This window comes from Acipenser ruthenus, chromosome 12 (assembly GCF_902713425.1).
Source record: "Acipenser ruthenus chromosome 12, fAciRut3.2 maternal haplotype, whole genome shotgun sequence".
Classification (NCBI taxonomy): Eukaryota; Metazoa; Chordata; class Actinopteri; order Acipenseriformes; family Acipenseridae; genus Acipenser; species Acipenser ruthenus.
The window spans coordinates 5917173-5935966 of record NC_081200.1 but is presented as its reverse complement, the minus strand read 5'-3'; the positions used below and the strand labels follow the sequence as shown (position 1 = coordinate 5935966).

Genomic DNA, 18794 nt, shown 5'->3' with positions numbered 1-18794 from the left:
GTACCTTTTATTTAAATTGGCAGCATTATCACTGATTCCCTTTTTTGTGTTTAAGATCTCTTGGTTGGATCTCTTGCTTTCAATGCAGAATCGATAGCTATACTTTTAAGTGAGACAGGAATGACTGCACACTTTAGGAAATTGCTACGAATGAAGCATAATAGATGTGTACATTAGGAAACTGTGGACATATGTTATGAACCCTGCCATATATTCTGTGTGACTCAGGAATACATGAGACTTTGGACTAATGGGTGTAGTAAAATCACATAAATCAGTCCACCTACCATTGCCGCATTAACTTGAGTTAATATTCAGAGCAACACAGTAGATACAAACTGCAGTGACTCATCAATTCACTAGAAAACTTGGAAGCGGTTGCTCGTCTCAAAAGAGAATATTACACAGAATACTTTGAATGTACAACTACAGTTTATCTTCTGCTTTGGGATTTATTTAATACACTACTATGAAGCTATGACTGAAAGTTTTGCATCCCTTGCAACTCATTTTGCTTCATGTCAATAAAACCTGCTGAATAATGTTATGTCAACATATTCAATTACATACCGCTTTGTAGTTTTCCATATAGTTAACAAAAACTGACACAAATTGAAAAATGTGATGTTTCCAAGCCATACAGTGGCTTCGTGTTCCCTCAGCTTAAAGGATAAGTCTTTTAAATCCTGAGATTTTAAGTCTCAAAATCTTTGTTGTGAAAGACCCACACTCCATGAAAGTAAGAGGTCAGAAATTCATAACCAAAAGCGGTATAGTGGAACTGTTTTCAGCTCTCCCCATGCTGTACTGTAAATGACAGAGGCGATGTGTATGAAATAACCAGGAAATGTAGAATGTCTGCAAGAAATCAATAATATAGGGCACCCCTGCTATTAAAATAGATGTCTCAGAAGCTGATCTCCAGTCATGTGATAGATTTAGTGTGTCTGCGCAGTGTGGGAATTCCATTGTCAGTTGACTTCTCTTCCCATATTATTCCTGGCCATGTCGTTATGGGAAACAATTTTTGCTATTTGGTAGACTGGGCAAAACGATGTGATGATCTGCTGCAATATTTATTTAGTTGCGCTATTTTTTTTATATGTATGTGTATGTGTGTGTGTGTGTGTGTGTGTTTTGAATTACACAATAGTTATAATGTTGTTTTGTTACGTAGTATTTGGAGAATTTGTTACGCCTGTTTTTAAATGTTGTTGTATATCACAGCGGTCAATTGGTTAAAAAAAAAAAAACAACTCTTTCTTCACATCGTTCTTCATATTTGTTATGAAGTTTTCCAGACAGTCTGGGAACAGATGGTAAAATAAAGGTTTAGTACCAATCCTTTAATAATAGATGTTCCCAGAATAACATGGGAACTGGCAGACCTCTTTAATCCCACAATCTCCTCAAAGACCCGGTGTCAAATTTAGACTCAAAGGTGATCTGAAATCACAAGGTCACTGGACCTGGCCACTGTCCATCTCATGTAGGCATAGTAAAAAGGGAGGCACTCGCTACAGATTATATTGTGAAGGAAAAAAATGCCCTAGATTCCCATGGTATTTATTAGGCAGTGAAACATAACTAAGCTGCTGCATAATACGCTGAGGGAAGTGTGATGGAAAAGGGCATTATTTATAAGCAGCAGAGGAGTCTAACATGTGCATTGCTGAAAATGCAGTTTTCCCTTGTTTTTGAATTAAAAGAATCTGGATTTTAACTTTTTATTTTTAATTTTTTGTTTTTGGGGGGGTTTCTTTCTGTAAAGCAAGACACAGTCATGTACTTGGTCAAAGCTCCATGCAGTGAGATCTCTAACCCCAAGCAACGGGGCGTGCAGAAACCGGACAAAATCCCTTCAAAGTTTCAAAAACCTAGCACAGGTCCAAAAGTGTATCCATCAGGTATGTGCTGGAGCGTGAGGTCAAACGGAGCCGTGGAACTGAAACATCTCGAGGAGTTCCTAAACGTGCATGCGCTGTCCTTGCAGGAAACAGTCAAAGCAGAGACTGGAATGCTGTACAGGTAGAGTGGCTTTTGCATGTTTTAAAAAGCAGAGACAGATACTTTAACACGACCACAAATTAACCCCAGAGCAGCAGGGGAGGTTGCAAAATATATAGTAACCTTGTGTAGGTCAAAAAGTTTATACTGTTGGTACTGTAGCATATTTAGCAAAATATGTAATTATGCAAAATATTAATAAAATCACATCACTCCCCATTAGTGCACAGGTCTTCCTAAAGTACAGCAATGGTCTTTTTTGAACTTGATGCTTGCTTTCATAGACTGATTTATATCACTTTCTGGAACTCAGTAATTGTAACAGACAGTAGAAAAAACTATCATGTTAATAGGAGCCCCCTAACTGTCAGTGATCTGCAAATCGGTTTGCCCTTTAACCAAGTTAGAGTAACCTTTTTTAATTCAATTTTAAAATAGTTATAGAAATTTAGAATTAGCCGTAGTCTTTAGGCATGCAAAGAGGTAGCGTAATTAAGAATGGTTCATGGTTTTTTTTTTATGGATAGGAATAATGGATTGTGGATAATAATGTGTTTTAAAATGTAGAAGTTTATTTCTGAAGTATCAGAATGACGCTTTTAAGTTATTATTTAATTCAAAACTGAAAACATCACATCTCCTAGGAATATTATTGATTTACTTTCCTTATATTTTTTTCCCTCTGACTTTAATTAAGTTCTGCGGTTCATTCTGAATGAAACTTAAAAGCAGCTGAAAATTATTGTTCACAGGTCATTGTGTGTCAGTTTTCTGCCTGTGGCATCTCCATTCTTTTGCCGGTGTTCAACGTTTCAGGAACAATCGTTTCAAAGAATAGACATGCTTTGCTAATACTGACAAGCTACAGTAAGCACCTTGTTCAGAGCTGTCAGTGGAGTCCAGTGTTTATCTAACCTACATAAAACACTATATATGTATATTTTAGTAGTTCTGCTGGGTGAAAAAAATATATGTATGTATCATTTCTTGTGAAAGTGGTAGTTATTGGCATATGAAAAACACCATATTGGCTAATGTTGATAATTGTGAGAAAGGATAGCTATTTTCACTTGAATTAGTTTTCAGTGTCAAGTGTTCCGATCTTTTCTTAAGAGCTTGAGAATTGTAAAGGAAAGTTGAGCATATGCTGCACCTTGGGTTGCCCAGCAGAAAGGACCTGTCTCCTTTAAGCCATTCTGTCTGAATACTCGTTTTTGGACATGGGATTTGTGGGATTGAATGCAACCTCTGCCTTCCCAATAAATGATTTATGTTTGATACCAGGTGGTGTATTTTAAACATGTGTCTGACAGCACAATACTAGAGCCTGTACAATTTCCTGGATTTTGATTGGAAGGCCTGGAACTGCATTGCGTACCTGGTCTGTAGAACGAGTTGGAAACACAGTAATAAATCTTAGACCCGTTGACTATGGAACTCAGTGCCTGGTATCTTTTTGACCCAGCATGAGCCCACTAACTGTGCAACTGGGATACTTCCACATGAAGGGCGCTATATATACCCATATACAGTAGGGTGTGATATGTGCAATAAAACAAGTGCTGATCATTTAATGGCTGTATGTTTTCTAAAATGTGCAGTATAGAGAATGTGATACATGATGTAGCATATAAATGGGATTGAAATATATGCTGATGACTCCTTTGTAACAATGCTGGATTGAAGTAACAACTACAGTTTGATTTTACTGTACTAAAAATCTCTTTGCACAAATTATAAAATGCATTTTAAATCTTATAACAACATATCACACCCATGAATAAAAGTTTGAAGACTGTAGGGTTTGGCAGTCTAGAATCAAACATTGTGCCTGTAAAGTTCAGATTTTTTCAATGATACAAACCCAGGTTCAGATTTAACAGGACTTATCATTCCTCATGTGTAATGACTCTACCATAAGCACTCTGCGGCTCATCCTACCTGTATGGTGCAAGGCACAGCTGGCTTGCTTTCTGCTTCCTGTCTATGCAACCTGTATAATGAGGGCTTTGATAGATGAAATGGATAATACCAGCACAGAATATGGAAAGAAGTGTCTTGCATTGTGTAACTCAAACCAGTAAACTTTAACCTGGAGGTCGATAAGACATTTCCAACTTATTAACCAGCAGTGAGTTCTATTACAGAAGCGAAGATGGATGCTACAGAGATGACTTTGTGGTCATAGATTATATCGCTGGAACCGAATCAACAGTAATTTCAAATAAAACTGTCAATCTGAAATAGAAGAGTAAATCCCTGGACAAATCTTACAGAAATAATTCATTCTTTCCCTGTCTCAGTTAAAAAGTTTTGTTTGACCAAGATTAATATTAATGTGGCTATTGGAGCCGTTCGTATTTCACAGAAAATGCAAAGGCAAATTCTCTGTAGTTTATTGCTAGTTTCATGCTGTTAGAATGGGTTTATTCCTTTCAGAAAGTTTGCCTTTGCCTTTTAAACTTGCTGACCAACAGGACCCTTTATATGTTTGCTCACAAACTCAATTTGTGTTGCAATGTTTGTATGTTTACTTTAAGAGATTTTGCTGCACAAGGTTGTCATTGAAGACACTACCAAAATACACAAGATTTCAAAGTGGATACATTCAATGAAAAGCAAAATAATGGGAATGAAGGTAAAGAAATTAATTCAATTATGTCCAACAGGCTTGATGAACATCAGACTTATCTCAGGAAAGCAAAATAGGGCTGTTAATTTGTTTTGTAACAAAAACACTACGCTCCAAAATAGTTCTAATGACATTTGTCTTGTGGTTTAAATAACCAGTTACCCTTGATGAAACTGCAGCCTTGGGTGACGGCTCTGCAAAGTACTACAGGGACCAAACTCAAAGCATTGAGTGATTCCAATTATAAAATATGACGTATTGAAATTCACTTTGAATTCAAACCTAAAACGGTGCTTCCATTGTGATATGCCTATTATACGCTCTGACACTAATGCTTTGAGAGATTTATGCACTACAAGTGAAGAATTTAATAGACGTGCACTGGCAACTTACATAAGTGACACAGCTGAGGCTTTCAACATGGAATTTCACTAAAGGAAGATTTTATTATTATTATTACTATTATTATTATTATTATTAGTAGTAGTAGTAATAGTAGTAGCAGTAGTAGTAGTATTGGTTCTAGATCATTTCTGACCTTTGCCTATTATCATGCTCAGAGCCATCAGATTTTTTCAAGAAGGTTCTCTAAATCAGTCCACATTCTCTAAGTCAGTCCAATGTATTATTGTGTTTCCTCACTGCAATATGCATTGACAGCATCGTCTTTGAAGTGTTTGATCTGGACCCAGAATGCACTGGTGGAACTAATGTTAGATCTGCTCCTCTGAATCGGAGAAATATCTGTGCACGATACCATTGAAACGAATGAGGTGCACTGTAGCCTGAAGGTTCAATAATGTTGCATTAGAGGATTTATGTAGACCAACTTATCATACTTAGATATGTTTTTGGATGAATGTTTTATTGCAAGCTTAAATTTAGATAGATAACTTTACTGTTTTGCCTTCAGTCAAGTAGCTCCCTGTAGTTTCCCAAGAAATGTCTTGTGAATCTCTGAGGTGTATTAATTGTACTCAACGTGCTTGTCAGCATGATACAACAATCCTAATTGCGTTGTTTTACAAATAAGTTACAAACAAGAAATAATGGAGCTATTGTGTACCTTATGTAATTGGAGGTATGAAAATACATTAACGTTAAGTGCTCATTACTAATTCAGTGTGGAAAAATAATGAATTTTTTATGTAGTCTGGCAGGTGTCCTCATTAAATACTTATAAAGTTTACATAATTATAAAGGAATTACTCATTATTCTAAGATGCCCTTATCTATACAGTCATTTTATCTTGTAAGTAAAACACTTGATAGTCGAACATTATTTACGGTTCATGAATACAAATGGAGTGAAATGGGACGCCTGAAACAACGTTGAGATGATGTCATTAAATCGAACTAGGACTGCAAGCAGAAATAAATAAAAAAAATATGTGATGAACTTCTTTTTTTTTACCTACAATTAGAAAAAAATATATATGGTGGTCTGAGTTTCCTAAATTCTATTTTAATTCATTTAGGTTGATAATGTGAACACTATTTTGCAATTATTAGAATGTAATATTCAAGAAGTTGTGGAAATAAGTTTGTCTAAAAAGATGAAATATCGTCTTTGCTTTGGTTTGGGTTTGGGCCAAACCTGAATCTGGATTAGTTACGAATTTGTATTCATCTTATGTATTTAGGAAGCAGTTCAGAACTGAGAGGGAAAATGGAAATGGTTATTATAGCTCAAATATACTGTTTTAAGAATCTGCTTGAAAAGTGCAGCTTCTGGGTGCAGTTTAAAAGTTGGTTAATGTTTTTGGTTTGTTATAAAACTGCTTATTTAACCAGGTGGCAGGGGGAAAATATCAGTCAGTTATGCTTTTTGAATTAATTTGAATTAAATCCATGAATTACATACATAATTCTGTTCAGTCATGTAATTGCCACAGGCTGTAATAATTACAGTAGAGAGGAAAATTCTGCGTAATGTGCCTAAAGCCATAGTGAAAGTCCATGATGGTCCAGGTAGACCTTCTCCAGGTAGATCTTCTTTGCAGGTGTCAATTCAGCCAACAGCAGCTCTGTAGCCTCTGTGTCACACATTAACTCACATGAAGATAAATGGCAAGTATTTGAACACAAAAGTGAACTCAGAAGGAGGCTGATGTTAGTTATTAAAATCTTGTGCGTCCCCCATAAATCTCTGTCCTGTACTCTGCGACAATGCCCTGTTGAAATTAGGTTATCTAAGCACATAACCAACCTATCTCCATTGTCTTGCCACTTTCAGGTTTTGGGGACCAGAGTAGCTTTTTAAATATCTGAAAGCATTTTTAATATGGATCTCAAACCCTGTGAGCCTTCATGAAATGGACCCTGCTTCTCTACTCTGCTTGAAGTTGGAAAGGCTGTATATTCTTGACCATGAATAGATTTTTTTTTTTTTTTAATCCTCTGAAATGTGTTTTTTCTTGCCCGACTGTAGGGAATCTTAATTTACAGGGGGGTTCAAAAGCAAAATCTATCCAGAGCCGCTGAGGTTCATATTGAACTGCATTTTGACTTGTTCTACAATTGTGAGCAACCACCAGTGATCTGACTGGGGACTTTGGTTGCTGCGATATATACAGTAAATGAAATGTTGCTGCTGTTGTTCTTTGAAAATAGTTTTTGGTACACTGTGCAATAATGGAATACAATAATTCCTAACAGAACCAACTCAGATTATACCCGAGCCCCCATACAGATATAGTTCAGCCAGATATAGGGTCTGGCTTTGCTTCAGTCTGCCCAAAGCTGTGAGATCATCTTAAACCTGTACTCTAATTGAGTATCAACATCCTATCTCTATCTGTCTAAAAATAAGGAAAAAATTAACTATAAACTTAGAGGTGAAGCTTGGTATAATTTCCTTGAGTGGACTGGCAGGTGTAAATATAACAAATCATTTTAAAAGTATTATTTATTTGCCTCATGTACTACTGTAAGACTTAACTTTAAGTTAATAGCTGAGTCTGTTAATATTGCTGTTTGTGTGCCTGATTATAGTTTGATAATGATAACCACCACTAAACCTTACAGTTTCAGAGACTCTCAATGTCAGTTCTGTCACTTAGCAAGAAACACAAATCAAAATGCAGGCTCATAGACAGTGCTATGAGACTCCACACATTAATCCAAGGACTGCAAGTCACATTATGATTTATATGTGCATGTGCTGTAAGTGGGCGTGTGTGTGTTTTAAGATATGCAGAAATTCAAGGCCAGTGTATGAAGACAAGCCCCAGCTACATTATGTTACCACAACCAGACAATCTTTTTGTTCAATAAACCTGCAATACAAATATTTAAAAAATCCTGTATGTGCGGTTTTTTAGGGGGAAATTATAATTTACTTCCAAACTATCCAGCAGGAGGAGCTGTTTTATTGGTAATACTCATTTTTAACTGTGGCATACAACTCTTTATACTATATTGTGGGATGATAGTCCTATTGTAAAGGGTACTTTCATTCATTACCAGTAATTATGCTACCTATGCACATTAAGTCCCACTGAGTGCTGCATTTCTTTTAGCATTCTAAGATCTGCTACTGTAATAGTCAGTTTCCCAAGAAGCCCTGTGTTTGACAGGGTTATAACAAATATAATCTCATGGGAGACTGCAGCATTTTATCTATTTTTCCTGTAAAATCAGTAGCTTTTTTCAAAATGTAACCACAGATTATAGTTGCTGTTTATAAATGTATTTCTAGAATATTTATGTTGAAATAGGAGCAGATAAATAGTTTTATTTTTAAAGCAATAATAATAATAATAATAATAATAATAATAATAATTAAAAAAACTCCATGCATCCTCTCCCCGTTTTGTATTGCTGTTCACTAATTAGAAGGAACCATCTGTGCATCTGACTGTGGATTTGGTTTTCATTTTTAATTTGGGAATCGATCTCACTTGCATTAATTAAGGCGATCTTGAAAACACACAGAGGATATGGCAGACATTGAATCAGAGCAATCTTTACAAATTTGAATTAATCATATAACAAATGTATTTGATTAGTAGAATATAACATGCAATTAAGGAACTGCATCATCAGGAAAGCAAGGCTATAACATAACGCTTTTTTCACGTTAAAACATATTTAAATAAAATAATAATAATAATAATAATAATAATAATAATAATAATAATAATAATAATAATAATAAATTCCTATTTCAGACACAGTAATAGAGCTACCATAACTGGATAGAAATATTATTTTTAAATATGTGTCAAAGATGTGCCTGAAGGGGAACCTGGATTCCTGAAACATACTGAAACTGGGTGTTGTCTTAATCCACCTCAACCAGCAAGCACCCCAACTTTCAGTTACTGTGTCTTGAGTTATACATCTCAGAACTGAAAGAAACCTTACATTTGTAAAGCAAAAACAATAATTAACCATTGTCATCAGATTTATTGGGTTTGGCAGAAGAGAGACCTAATTGGACCCTGGAGTACAAACCACAAGGCCCGACGGTTTCACAGGCATTTCTATTGACAGAACAGGCAGGACAACAGCAGCGCTCGGAAAATATCTTCATATACCGTAGAATAAAAAATAAAAACCTGAACAAACAAGGGAATTTGGTTTTCAAAGTAATCCATGGACTGAAGATTAGAATAACTCCAGTTATAAGACAACATGTAGCATTTCTCTGTTTGCTTGTGACTCTGATAATGCATTTATTTTTTGATTACTTCAAAGTGCTGCATTACCGATTTGAAAGCAGTATACTAAACGGGACTCAAATGTACAAGTCAAGCAGATTTGTGTGCATTCTGTTTTCACAAGGTACACAAATGGTTAAAGAGTTCTGAGTAGAGATTCAGCCTGAATGCATTGCTATGCAGCTGCTGTGTTGGTCCAACCTTTAGCCAGCACCCTGCTAAAGGAATTGTGATTAAATATGTGTACCACATGGACAGCTACAGCTTCAATAGGGGAATGAATATGAGAGCTTTGCAGTAATACAAAACCAGCATCATCAAACGATTTAAACAATGAGGGCAAAAGTTAATTGGTGCCAGTGGTGCAAAAAAATTATAAGTAGTGGGTTACTTTTATCTGCCATTATTTTTGCACATGGCAATTCCCATTCCCACAATATCATTACAAGTATAAAATGCAATCCGTGTTTTTTATTGTCTATTTTATTTAATTGGATAAGCAATTTATTATAGAGCTGTCTTACTGTGGCACAAAATATTTCAAAATAATGTATGTACTCATCGAAGCTTATGTTGAAGCTTTCTCTTAATAGTGTATTCTCCAGGATTGGTAGCGTTATGGGGTTATTCTGTGGTCCATTATAGGCCAGAGGCCAGCCAGAGGGCATTTAAAGGCACAGTGTTCTATTGCTGCCTTCATCATGTGGTCTGTATCATCTGCAGAATAGGTGCCACAGTTACAAATATGAAGCTGAGCAGATTGAAATGCGGTCAGTGCCACAGTTTAGAGGGGGGTGGAAGACATGGGGTGTAGGCAACTGATCTAAACACAGATCTACCCCTCTTTTGGATACATTCAACAGACCCATTATCTCTAACAGTGCATGGGAGTCTCTGTAGGCTATTTTATTTTAAAATGCCAAAGGCGGCCAATTTTATTGTCATCTTAAGAGCTATGATGCTCATAATCTTAGCACATTAAAAAAGAAAAACCATAATAATAATAATAATAATAATAATAATAATAATAATAAACCCTGTTATATTGTTACTATTTCTACCTAGGGATAGGAGTGGTGAGTAGCATGTTTTGAATCAATTGTGACCCACTTTATTTCTGAATTTAATGAGCCTCTCTCTTTAAATATTGAACATGGGAATTGCAATTCTAAAATAATCCTTTAAATCATCTTTTGCATAGTTTTAATGAGTTTGACTCCCAAGTTGCACAAAAGTAGGTTCTGCTCCGATATAATATATTCTACTTGACTGTAGAAATCAGCTGTTGAAGCAGCAATGGCAATTGATGTAAATTGAGACAAAACCGTTCATAAGTTTCACTAAGAAATACATTTTCTATCATATACTACTAATAAATGATGAAATTTGAACATAATTCTGATACAGTTTGGTGTTATATACAGGTAGTACATGGGGTCATCAAGGCCAGATTTAAGTTTCAGATGCTGGTGTTTTGACAGCAATTGTACATAAAAATCAATGGTCACCTCAGCTGTCCTTGACTCCCATATTAAAGAACAGGAGTGTTATAATCAATTAATGGTGCTGCTTGGTCAATCCAAATTGACTTATTATAAACCGTAAAGTAAAAACAGGTAGGGACTACGTAAGAGGGTTAGACGGATGAAAATATCAATTTGACTGCATGTACTGTCCTGTAAAGGCTCTTTAGCCCTCTTGTATCCTAATACCTGAGCAGTGCACAGCACTTGAAGCTGATAACCACACCAACTAACTATTTGAAATCAGCATGACATTATTTTAGCTCCCTTGCAAACACTTTGTTTTTCATGTTTGTTCACATTTCCTGTTCCTGCAAGTTATTTATCTGCTGGATTTTTTCATCTATTCTGTATCTCCGCTGTGCCCTATAGCTGGTTGGGGCTCAGTGTTTTTACCATACACCACGTGTTGGATTTCTGCCATACTGGGTCACCCTCACCCCTTTATCTAAAGCAGATATGGATGTCAGCGATCGCCAGCAGCGTTCATTGCCTGCAACATAACATGACAATAAATACCATGACGTTAATCTTTTCTTGAGGCAAAGTTATGCTGACGTTTCCCATTGAAATGGGAACATAATCCTGCTAGTTCACACGGTTCATGGCATGTAAAAAAACATGATATAACATCAGAATAATTGCACATCAAAATTCATTTACAAATAGCATTTACAGTACATCGTTTATCAGGAACTTAGCTGTACATTTTCTTTGTGTTTTCACAGTACACAGTCACATCAATGTGTACACAAGATGTGTTATGTCACATGTATTATGTAATTTGCTGTTTTTATAAACATTTCTCTCTGGCTGGCCTTATGCCATGAAAAAAAGATAGACAAAAGCCACAACACCATCACTACTAATGTTGATGTGTTTGTGTAGCAGATTGCTTTAGCTTGCAATTTCCTGGAGGTTGGAATTAATTCTTAGTAATGGCCAAAAGTTTTGCATTACCTAGAATTTTTGGATTGAGACATAATTAAAAAAAAATACTATACCAACATAATATACTGCAGAATGATATTGCATAAAGTCTACCGGACGCCATAATAGTAGTACAGTATTTATGTTTTGAAATGTCACATTTTTCAATTTGTGTCTTTTTTCCATTAAGTATATGGAAAACTACAAAATGGTATATAATTCAATATGTTAACGTAACATTATTGAGCAGGTTTCATTCGACTTTAGAAAGCAAAATTAGTTAATTCTATGGGGTGATGCAAAACCTTTGGACATAGCTGCACATGCTGCAAAAGTGTATTCATTTTGTCCTCACACGGAGCAGGATCTACACCTTTTTATTCAGTGTTATACAGATTTCACAGCTCGCAAAAATCTAATTCAGAAATATAATTGGCTTAATCTGGGATATGGAGATGTGATCTTTTATTTGTCTGTTACAGCAACATACTTCTGTGGGTTCTGTAACAGAAAAAATTGCTATTCTGAAATAAAAGCAGCATACGGATACAAAATCTATCAAACCAAAAATAATAATAATAATCTGAGCATCTTTGTACAGCTGTCAAGTATTGTAATTTCTAATTGATTACAGCTTCCTCATAGAACAATACAATTGACTTGTGAGTGCTTGGTTGACATGTTTTACCCAATATAAATTGCTTTTTTTTTTTTGTGCAATAAATGGAAGCATAGTTAAACTTCTCAACTACAGATGCTGTTTCATATTTTAAGAGTAAATCCTTTCGCAATTGATATTTAATTCCAAGCACAGGCATGCATGTACTGTTTAGTGCAACATGAGGCTATGGGCTACCTCACCCCACAAGCCATATAATTACTAACCATAAATATAGCCGGAAAAGAAAAGTGTACAACTAGAAAAACCTATAAAATCTTTTGATGCAGGAAAAACAAAACCCTGCAGTATGGTGCAGAATAAATTAAAGAAAAAAATAAAAAAAAACGTTAAATTCATTCATTGGAAGGATGAATGTATAAACATTAGTGAATCACAATATTGAACTGGGAGCCAGACACATGCCATGATGTGTATTTGAAATAATTGGTTCTGAAGTCAGAAACCTCATCCTTTGGGGGTTAGAGAATTAGCTGCGAGTGAAAATGCTGTACACAGATCAAAGTGCTTAGTTTATTTATTTATTTCAGTGTAGTGTATTACTGCCTCCCCTTCTCCCGCAAACTGCACAAGGCTCCTATCTGCATTGATGGGAGTCTTTCATCATGCTGCAACTACGAGCAAAACATACTTTGCCACAAGCCTTGTTTCAGCCTGTGTCTGCTTCTGATAGAGGCAGTATTTTCTCCCTGCCTATGAAGGGAGACAGCCTCTCATCTCATCAGTGTGCTGAGCATTGTACTGGGTTTGTGTTCATGATTCAGAGAGTTTCAGCAGGGCTGGAGGGAGTGTATGTCCCATGTACTGTAGCTTGGCATTCAAAGTAATATGGCTGTATTTGGAAACATTGTTAATTAAAATTATCACATATTTGAGGTACATTAATGATAAAATGATCTATAATGTGCACCAGCAGTGTTATTTATCAATATGGCCCATACATTAATTTATGAGTGCAACACATATGTAACTTTCACCATTTCTTCCCAGCTGTATTTAAGAGCACTGGAAAATTTAAAAAATACAAATTGCAATGAAGGAATAAATCACTGTAAAATATTATAAGTCACATCCCCATTAGAATCAATGCATTTCTAAACCTACAATTCCTTACCTTACTGATAAATAAATCCTAATTGCAATATTAAAACTGCAAACCTGACTCCAGTCAAGGATATCACTGTATGTCTCATGTATAGATTAAAACGCAGTTAATTTTTTAATTTAATTTCTAATGGTAATACAGATTTTTTTTTCTTTTTAATTGGATTAAACATGCATTTCAATATTACAGATATTAAGCACAATCTGATATACATACATTGAGTACAGTCATGAATAAACAATTTTTACAAAAAAAAAAACACACACACAAATACATAGTTTAACCTATAGTCCCGGTGTCTCTTTATATTATATTGCATTATATTACATATACAATATTACTTGTACAATGTGGTTTTCTCTATACACTTTGCAGTTTATATATATATATATATATATATATATATATATATAATTTAGGATATTTGACAGAGTGGGGTCCAAATCTAAAAACGGTTGCCAAATTCTCAAAAAGGGATCTAGTTTACTGTGAAGCACACTTGTAAGCCTTTCCAATGGAAGTAACTTTAAAATAGTCTGATACCATAAGGAACGTGAAGGAGCTGAATTTGATATCCATAGTTGTAATATTGACTTTTTTGCATACAATAATATAAACCAACCTAGCCCTGTGAGGCTCAGTTATATAATTAAAACTGGCTGCCAAAAGGCATTGGAGTGAAATAAGCCCTGTTGGATGCCCAAGTATTTGACAAATTTCTTTCTTTCCACTGTCCCAAAACTGCGTGATAGTCGGACGTGTCCAGAACAAATGCATGGAAGTGCCAGTTTCTGTGTTACATTTAGGTTAAGCTGGAGATATCTTAGGATCAAACCTGCTTGTAAAAAGTGCGGTCCAATGCATTTTATGAAGAATTTTAAATTGTGTTTCTCTATCCTTCTTGCTTCGCATACTATCCTACTATCGACTCCCAAGTATCATCATCTATTTCCAATGACAAGTCATTTTTGCCAGCTACTCCTATTACCATCAGCATTGGCGTTACAGTGGGAATAGAGAGAATTATGAAATCGAGGAGATTCATTTTAGTGGCTTAGTTGTCAGTATGATTTTCTTTTTTTCCAGAAAGTTAACTTTGGGGTTGTGTGTGTGGTCTGATTGTTAAGATTCCTTAAGATAAAATGCCTTATCTGTAGATATCTAAATAAATGAGAATTTGGCAAATGAAAGAAAAGTGTCTTTGTTAAATAATGTCAATAATTGTGTGAGACCTTTGCTATCCCAGTCCCCAGATACTGGAATTGCGTTAGGTAACATGTAATGGATATAAGTCTTGGTAAAAATATTAATTTTTAAAATACTGATACGGCCCAACCATGATACAGGTAGCGTACTCCACCTTTCAAGAGCGTTCGTGATTTTACTAACCACTGCAGTAAGATTCAGCTTTGCTAATTGTGAAATTGAGGGTGAGACCTGAATCCCTAGGTACATCAATCCCTTGTTAGACCAGCAAAAGGGAAAAGATACAGGTGGAGAGGGTGTGTCCCTAGAACTCCAACTTGCAATGGCTTTGGATGTTAAGTAATTAACTTTATAGCCAGACACCATACCATAATAATTTATGATCTCAATAAGAGCTGTTATAGAGGTCTCTTTTTTAGTTATAAATAATATTTTGTGATCCCTTCCCCTCACCTGAAATTCAGAAATATATGGGCTAGCCCTAATGGCCTCTGCTAGTAGTTCAATGGCTATTGGGAATAGAAGGGGCGAGAGAGGGCTGCCCTGGTGGGTACCCCTCTCTAAGTTCAGTGGAGAAGAGATGCAAGCATTAGTTATAACAGCAGCACTGGGACAGGAGTATAATAGCTTAATCCAGTCAGTAAATAAGCAACCCATATGGAATCTTTCTAATACATTAAAACGATAGCTCCATTCTACATAATCAAATGCCCTTTCGGCATCGAAGGATATAACCAGCCTATTCAAGCCATGTCTGCAGGAATATTGTATAATAAACAATCTGCCAATATTATTAGAGGAATTTCTAATACGGATAAAGCCAGTCTGATCTGGTTTAAAAATGGTAGGTAATATAATTTCAAGTCTGCGGCTAAGAACTTTTGCCAGCAGCTTAGCATCTACATTTAGTAGCGAGATAGGACGCTATGAAGAGAGGTCTTCTGAGTCTTTTTATTTATTTATTTATTTATTTATTTATTTATTTATTTTTTAGGATTAATGATATATTGGTTAAGCACCTTGAGTTAAGGAGATATTTTTTTTCTCTTCAAAGGAATAATTATACATTTGCACCAATAAGGAGGTATAGAGATATTTTTCTTATCTTTTTTTCTTTATATACAATGTTATTTTGCAGCAATAATACAATGACACAGGAGGTTTGTTTAGCGTAAAGTAGGACATTAAAAACGGATTTTACACATCTAATTAGTATTTGCCCTTATCAACAAAAGGTTAGCAAAGCTGCAGTATCCTCAGACCCCTGCACTCTTTTCCTTTGCTTCCTGACCCCCTGAGGCACAGCTCTCCATTTACCTCAGCTGAGCGACACCATCCCTAGTTTATTGTGCCTTGCATAATACTGAGTGCCCCACTGCATTGTAGTCATGTTACTAGTCAACAATAGCGTAAGTCAGCTCCAAACCCACACACTGCCTTGCCAGCTCTCCCCACCCCCCCAATCCTTATAAATCACACAGCCATTAACGATGTCAGTCCTTTCCAGATCTTTTTTTTCATCCTCTTTGCTGAAAACACAGAGCCACTGGTAAAAAAAAAATTGCAGATGATTTCTCTTGGTGCAGATGCAGCGCAGCACAGCCTAGGAAGCAGAAACCGAACGCACAGCACCTCTTTTGTTTTCTATTGCTTTCTGCAGCAAAGGACACATCCTTTTTTTTTTTAGCTGCAGATAAAAAGAGCGCTATCTTGTTAGCATAAAGGCACACCAGACATTAAGCTCTTCTTTGTAGGCGGATAACTTCTTAGATAAAGGACCACAGGCTTAAGAAGTCTTTCTTTCCATGGCACTCCGGTCAAAACATCTAGATGGAAATCTCTGCCTTGGGGATCTGTGCTGATCAGTAGAGGGCTGGGATTTGTGTATTTGATTGTAGCTGAGTACTCTACAGTTATAAGTTATCTGCAGAAAACCATAGCAAGACCTCAGGACTAAGCGACTGTTTTTTTACAGTCCTGAAGGAGATTCACTGAGGTGCAGCTTTGCTACTGTTTGTTTGATTACTGGAACTTCATTATGCTGGTGCAGTCAATGCACTTTAGAAAGCTGCACTAAGTGCATGGTGATTTAACAAAAAACTGAAGGAAAAGAGAATACATTTTGTGATTGCAGTATATTCTGGTTTCCCGTGAATGCAGGAGTGTCCTGTTCTGTACTGCATCACTCACTGGTTCTGTCACTTGCACTGAGCTGTAAAGAGCACACAGTGGATACCTCTCTTCTGATGCTCCATTGACATCATTCTGGAATAACCTCGCCCCCCCCCCCCCAAAAAAAAAGAAAAGAGACAGCCTGTGAATCCCAGTGTATTGAATTGAGTAGTGTTTCTCTTAGAGGGAGAGGAAGACGTTGGTAGTGTGTTTAGTCAAGAATTGTGTTATTTAACTGAAGTTTAACTGATAAAGCCATGCAGGTCTCCATCGCTTGTACAGATCACAACTTAAAGGGTCGGAATGGAGACGACCGGCACAACAAGCAAAATGCCACCAGCCCCAACGTGGTGAATGCAGCCAGGGCTAAATTCCGAACAGTGGCTATTATTGCAAGAAGTTTTGGAACATTCGCTCCGAAGAATCACATTTCTCTAAAGGAATCGACTGCAAAGCTGACAGGAATGAAATATAGGTATGGAATAAGGTTCTTTTAAAATTAACTTTTTTGTGTGTGTGATAAATTGTAAATCTCTGTGTCAGTTTTGCTTATGCTTTTAAAAATAACTCTGTGGGGAATGTATAGTATATCATGCGCATTGAATTCATCTTTTTTCAAACAATGCATTTAAAAATGTACTGGTGGGTTGATAGACTTGCTGTTCCGGTACTTTACAATGCGATAAGCACGGTGTTAAGCAGCATATTAATTGAGCAGGTGCATGGGTTTATTAGGTAATCAAAATTAGTTGTGATTCACTTATTTTGCTGATAAGTGCCTGTTTGAGATCTGGATCAATACAGTATCAGAAAATATATTAAGGACATTATGATGAATGTAGAGCTGTCCAGGTCCAGACACTTTCATAGTCATTATCTTGTTGAGCATTTATGGCGAGGCAGTTTCTCGATTACCTTGAAGAGTTGAAGTTTTATTCAATCATTCTGTGTGCTATAAAGAGCCGTGAGACAGGATCGTTTACTTGCCTTCTGTGATGACCAGTGACTTTATCGTTGGATTTATCAAATATCTTTTCGAAGCTTACAGATTTGTTTTTATTTTATTTTATTTTATTTTCTGATCTGGAATGGCTTATCTAGCACTGTGAAGTTCACCCTGTCATTTTGATGTGCTAGTCATACTGTGATATAACACTGAAAAGTGACTTGCAATGCGAATGTATCCTTACAGAGCTGCAGAGCAGTGCCCTTGGGGGATTTCACTGTAGCAAACTTTAATTGTACAATCGCATTATTTCTATAGGAATATGGCCACAGTGAACAGTCAATGTGGTTTCACTATTGGATTTGAATGTTCCCACAACACCTTTTTAGCATTTAAAACTGGGGGGGGGGGGGGGGGGGTTGTAATGTGCAGTGGTATGGTCCTAAATCTGAAGGTTTTGGAATGCCGCTAAAATGTTGATTTTCTTAAACAAGAATTATTATACGAATTCACATTTTATATGTTCCTTCTAGTAACATGTACAGCTTTGGCCAAAAGTATTGCATCTCCCTATATAATTAACTAATTTTGCTTCACAAACTCAAATTAAACCTGCTGAACAATGTTATGTTAACATACTGAATTACATACCGATTAGTAGTTGTACTGACAAAAATGGAAAAATGTGACATTTTAAAATCTAACATGAAATATTGTATTGCTTTGGCTTCCAGTAGAATGTCATTTAGTAGTTTATTTGATTACACTATGTTAAATAAAAGATCCTCAGTTGGACTGAGACCAGGAAGTTGGACAGGCCAGATAAAAGGGTGGTCCCAAGCTTTGGAAAGGATCTAGTGCCAAATGCCTTTGGAGACTTTTTAACATCTTGTAGACCCATGACATGTGGGTGTTTTCTATCTGTAAAAG

At 36.0% G+C, this 18794-nt stretch overlaps 1 protein-coding gene across 2 annotated transcripts in view; it reads left to right on the top strand.

Annotated features, from left to right (window-relative positions):
• The first annotated feature begins 1575 nt into the window (after window positions 1–1575).
• The window catches only part of LOC117417349 (voltage-gated potassium channel subunit beta-1), a 56039-nt gene continuing 38820 nt past the window's right edge, over window positions 1576–18794 (top strand). The window contains exon 1 of one of the 2 annotated variants that reach the window (XM_034029444.3): window positions 1576–2028. In XM_034029444.3, the coding sequence (XP_033885335.3) occupies window positions 1784–2028 (245 nt within the window). In that variant the 5' untranslated portion in view covers window positions 1576–1783. Of the gene's footprint in view, window positions 2029–16257; window positions 17394–18794 lie in introns of those variants that run through there. The other variant, XM_034029445.3, reaches the window with a different exon arrangement.